This window comes from Procambarus clarkii, chromosome 5 (genome assembly GCF_040958095.1).
Source record: "Procambarus clarkii isolate CNS0578487 chromosome 5, FALCON_Pclarkii_2.0, whole genome shotgun sequence".
Lineage (NCBI taxonomy): Eukaryota > Metazoa > Arthropoda > Malacostraca > Decapoda > Cambaridae > Procambarus > Procambarus clarkii.
In genome coordinates, this window is record NC_091154.1 from 4,195,008 (window position 1) to 4,201,007 (window position 6,000).

Below are 6,000 nucleotides of genomic sequence, written 5' to 3' on the forward strand. Positions count from 1 at the left end.
TCTGCTTCTCCTTCTACTCTTCGCCGTCTTGATGCTTAGCACCATACTGGGTTGCGTCTCAGTTCTGGGGCCTTTCATTCGACTCCCGTCCTCAGCTTGTATGTTGATACTGGTTTCCTATCTCTCCAGGACCGCCGTGATCGCTACTGTCTTCGCTATCTTGCGTGGTCCTTACAACATCCTTCCTCTCGCCTCTGTCGTGTTTTAACTTTTGCCCCTCCTGCGGTTCCTGTTCCTCTTCACCACCTCCCTCTTTCTCTCCGCTTACAGTTTTCTCTTTCCGTTCGTATTTCTAATATTTCTCGTCATGTTGTTCCTTCGTTGCCTCCCGTGGAGAATCCTCCTTCTGCAGTTTTGTACATCCTTGACCCACATCACTAAAGCTTTTACCCCTCCTACGGTTCTAAAACGCCATTTCCTTGAGCACTTTTCTTCTCACTCCCGCTCCGTTTCTGTCTTCACCGACGGGTCTAAGTCTGCGGATGGTGTTGGCTACTCTGTTGTTTTTCCTGATTGCACTTATATGTGTCGCTTACCTCCAGAGACTATCATCTTTACAGCGGAGCTTTATGCAATTCTCTATGCTCTTCATCTCCTGCTTTCTCGTTGTCAATCTTCCTTTGTAGTTGTTGTTGACTCTCGTAGTGCCCTCATGGCTCTCGGGTCCTTTAATCTGGTTCATCCAGTAGTTGTCGAGATCCAGCATTGGCTGTTTCTTGTTCACAGTAAATTTAAGTTGGTTGAGTTTTGCTGGATTCCCAGCCATATTGGTGTCTCTTTAAATGAGCTTGCGGATGCTGCCGCCAAGGAAGCTGTCCGCTCTTGTCCCATCTCTCATAAAGGTATTCCTTATCCCAACTTTTACCCGGTTATCTATTCCTCCATCCTTACCTGTTGGCAGGATTGTTGGTCTTCTGTTACTGGTAATAAACTATGTTCTCTTAAAAGTTGTGTGTCCTCGTGGCCGTCCTCCTTCCACCGTAACCGGCGGTGGGAAATGGTTCTGGCGAGGTTGCATATTGGCCATACTCGCTTAACCCATGGCCACTTGATGGAGCGCCGCCCTGCTCCTTATTGTCCTAGTTGCATTGTCCCTCTTACAGTCGTGCATGTCCTTCTTGAATGTCCTGACTTCCGGGACGAGCGTGTGTCTTGTTTTCCGACCGTCCCTCGCGGTCGCTTGTCTCTTGATAGTATTCTTGGTGACTCATACTTTTGATATCGTTCGCCTTATGCGTTTCTGTTCTCGTATTGGCATCCTTGGTGATATTTAGCGCCCTCTGATTATCACACACATTTGATGGTGCTACATAGCCTTCCCGGTTTGGTGCCTTCTTTTGATAATTACTTACTTACTTACTTTCTAACTTTAGCCGAAAACTGCAAGCTTAATCTGGCTTTATGAACTGTACCGTGAGTCAAGATAGGAGGTATATTATTACTCAGGAACTTTACCATGAGTCAAGATAAGTTACAATATTACTCAGGAAACTCAAGTGTTCCAGTTATTACTCACCAGGTAACATGTTCACAGGACTCTGTGATGCTGAGACATACTCATGTGAGTATATCTCAGGGACAGACATACCCACATGAGTATGTCGTCACTGAGACATATTCTGGAGGCCACACTCACCAAGGAGGATCTTGATCACCAGCAGGAGAAGCACCAGGGCGGCCAGACTGCCGCCCACCACCACCCGCGAAGACACCCACAGCCGCACCATGCTGCACACGCCCATGCCACGCCCACAGCAACGCCCACCACACCCGCCTTCCAAGTTCTGACGCTGGCCTCCCTGTGGATGAGGCGTGGGGTAAATAGAGCTGAAAGTCACTGACATCTTATAAGTACACTTGTTACTGTTAGCATTTAGTACCATCTCCACTCGAGAACCAAGTGAAAATAAACCGGAGGGGACAATGCTCTGCGGCTCAAGTGGACCAGAGGAGTTATTCTTAGATCAGTAATTTTCAACGAGGTTTCTGCAAGAAATATATAGCAAAGTAACACAAATAAATATTTTTTTATCATTCAAATATAAATGTAATAGAAGAAAATATCTTCAGCCCACTCTCACTGGTGATGCACTTCACGACACTGGAAGACAGAAGAGTAAGGGGGAGACATGATAACTACCTACAAAATTCTCAGAGGAATTGACAAAGTAGATAAGGATAAACTGTTTAACACGGGTGGTACGCTAACAAGGGGACACAGGTGGAGACTGAGTACCCAAATGAGCCACAGGAACTTTAGAAAGAACTTTTTCAGTGTCAGAATAGTTAGTAAATGTCTCAGGCAGTGATGTGGTGGAGGCTGACTCCATACACAGTTTCAAATGTAGATATGATAGAGCCCAGTAGGCCCAGGAATCTGTACACCAGTTGACAGACAGTTGAGAGGCGGGACCAAAGAGCCAGAGCTCAACCCCCGCAAGCACAAATAGGTGAGTACACACACACACACACACACACACATACACACACACACACACACACACACACACACACAGACACACACACACACACACACACACACACACACACACACACACATACACACACATACACACACACACACACACACACACACACACACACACACACACACACACACACACACACACACACACACACACACACACACACATACACACACACACACACACACACACACACACACAGACACACACACACACACACACACACACACACACACACACACACACACACACACACACACACACACACACACACACACACACACACACACACACACACACACACACACACACACACACACACACACACACACACAACACACACACACACACACACACACACACACACACACACACACACACACACACACACACACACACACACACACACACACACACACACACACCGCCTAGCGGCTGTGCGGGACAGCGCTCTGGATGCGTAGATCTAGGGACCCGGGATCGATCCCGGTCATGGCGAAAACAAATTGGCTAAACTTCTTTCACCCTGATGCCCCTGTTACTTAATAGTAAATAGGTACCTGGGAGTTAGACAGCTGTTACAGGCTGCTTCCTGGTGTGTGTATGTGTATGTGTGTGTGTGCGTGTGTGTGTGCGTGTGCGTGTGCGTGTGTGCGTGTGTGTGTGTGTGTGTGTGTGTGTGTGTGTGTGTGTGTGTGTGTGTGTGTGTGTGTAATTACCTAAGTGTAGTTACAGGATGAGAGCTACGCTCGTGATGTCCCGTCTTCCCAGCACTCTTTGTCATATAACGGTTTGAAACTACTGACGGTCTTGGCCTCCACCACCTTCTCCCCTAACTTGTTCCAACCGTCTACCACTCTGGTGGCGAAAGGGAATTTTCTTATATTTATTCGGCATCTGTGTTTAATTAGTTTAAATCTATGACCTCTTGTTCTTGAATTTCCAGGTCTCAGAAAGAATTCCTGAGATCCGGATTCCTATAAATTTTGTATGTAGTGATCATATCTTCTCTTTTTCTTCTGTCTTCTAGTTTTGGCATATTTAATGCCTCTAACCTCTCCTCGTAGCTCTTGCCCTTCAGTTCTGGGAGTCACTTAGTAGCATGTCTTTGCACCTTTTCCAGTTGATGTGCTTCTTAAGATATGGGCACCACACAACAGCTGCATATTCTAACTTTGGCCTAACAAAAGTCATGAACAATTTCTTTAGTATATCGCCATCCATGTATTTAAAAGCAATTCTGAAGTTAGAAAGCGTGGCATAGGCTCCTCGCACAATATTCTTTATGTGGTCCTCAGGTGATAGTTTTCTATCTAGAACCACCCCTAGATCTCTTTCTTTATCAGAATTGTGTGTACTCACCTAGTTGTGCTTGCGGTGGTTGAGCTGTGGATCTTTGGGTCCTCCTCTCAACTGTCAATCAATCAACTTCTCCCCCCTCCCACACACACAGGAAGCAGCCCATAGCAGCTGTCTAACTCCCAAGTACCTATTTACTGGTAGATGAATAGAGTAATCTGGGTGAAAGAAACTACTCTCTTGTTTCCACCTCCGCCGGGGATGGATCTCCGGACCCCTGGGACTACAAATCCCTAGCGCTGTCCACTCAGCCATCAGGCCCCTTGACGTGCGCGCGCGTGCATGCGTGCATGTACAGCATGCATACCAATTTACAAACATACTTTTATGGATATAAATATAACAAACTAAACCAAGAAATATGAAAAATAATAATAATACAATTTCGTATACAAGGTTACCATTGGACTATTTTCAACTCAACTAGCCAATGGGCACCGCTGGTTGAAAGCGACCATTTACACAATGTTTACTATGTGTTGGTCGCTTAAACCAACAATATCCACGGCCAATGACATCAAAAATTATATAAAAAGCTGGAAACTCACCACGAATCTGAAACAGTGACGAAACAGCACGAAGAGATATCTGCGAAGGTTCATCCGTAAGCGCTAGACTTGACCAGTCAGTGCGGTCAAACTACGTCAGTCAAGAGCCAGTTTCGTGAGCCGGTCAGCTCACTTATGGCTCAGTTAATCCCCAGATTAGCATATCTAAGCTCAGATCAGCTTATGTAAGCCCATATATCAGCTTATTTAAGACAGACTTGTCGAATGATCTTAACATGTTCTCTACATGTTCGAGAGTGCTGGCTTGTGATTGGTTGGCTCGGTATATGATCGGTTATCTTGGTAATTTGGCGCTAGATTGGAATGTTTGACTCGCTGCAGTCTTATTGATGGGTTGTAATAATGGTAAACATGGTTTCGTGATTGGCTATGAATGAGCTGATTTGGTTCGTGATTGGTGAGTCTATTTGGAAGCTTGCATCGTGATTGGGTGGAAGTTCATTGCTCTGTGGTTGGCGGGGTGACTTCTTGATTGGCTGTCTCGGAAGCTAGTTATGTAATTGACTCTCTGTCTGGGAAGCTGGTTTATGATTGGCAAGCTGCCTGTGAAACCGGTTCACTGATTGGCTGGCGGGCCTGGGATGCTAGTGCTACGATTGGCTAAGACAAACTGTCACATTTGAATTTAAAAATACATTCTTTTAATGCTTGGTCTTCGCCCTCTGTGAATTTTTATGAATAATTTGATAATTTTATATAATTTATTTACATATAAAATTATATTTATAATAATTGAGAAAACCTTTATTAGGTATTATAATATTAACAAAATATTTAGCTTCCGCTGGGGCCTTGCACGGTTACCAGATCCCAAAAGCCGTCCAATCTTGCAGATCTCTAGTATCAGCCACTGATACAGATAATGGCTCCAAAAAGCCTCCACTCACGGGCTCACCATAGCCCGTGGTACCGGAACTTATTGTTCTGAGTAGCTGAATCTACGACAATAACCGTCCAATCTTATTTATTCTCAGGGTAAAACATCGTCCCCAAGCCGCCTCTCCGCCTGGCGTTGGTAACACTGTCCGCTCTGTCTTTGTTTACAAGTCTCCATTTTCTGTATGGGACACCTCCGTTTTCTGTGCCTGGAGAACAAATAGAACAAATATGTGGTTATTTATAATGCGTAAACCAAGTAATTTGTTAATTATTACTAGATTTTTCAATAATTATTATTATGCTAAAATTAGTATTATTATTTAAGAAATGTTTGGTTATAAAGATTAAATAATTAAGGTGTTTATATGCTCGTATTTATGTTCTAGAGTTCAATATGTCCAATTAACCGGTCCACAGGGATTAGATCCCCCCTCAAGGGAACACTTATATAACTTATGCTATTATCTAATCTCTATCCATGGTTAGGTTAGGTTAAGGTATGGTTAGGTTTCATTACACTTGGTTACATTAATACGATGTATTAATGACGAGAATGTGATATACACAATTGAAAATTATTTGAGTATCCCCATGAATTTCATTTGCAGAAACCCCCATTCTTCAAAGAAAACGTTTTCAGCATACATATACATTTTAAACCAGTAACATATAATACAATAAAGATATACCTTGAGAATAATCTCCAT

General features: G+C 43.9%; 1 protein-coding gene across 1 annotated transcript in view; it reads right to left on the reverse strand.

The window, feature by feature from the left end:
• LOC123765081 (lactosylceramide 4-alpha-galactosyltransferase) overlaps nt 1-6,000 on the reverse strand; it is a 38,694-nt gene that overhangs the window by 24,911 nt on the left and 7,783 nt on the right. The window contains exons 2-3 of the mRNA XM_045753518.2: nt 4,394-5,499; nt 1,637-1,799 (exon numbers count right to left, since the gene is read on the reverse strand). Of these exons, the coding sequence (XP_045609474.1) occupies nt 1,637-1,799; nt 4,394-4,447 (217 nt within the window). The 5' untranslated portion in view covers nt 4,448-5,499. The remainder of the gene's footprint in view (nt 1-1,636; nt 1,800-4,393; nt 5,500-6,000) is intronic.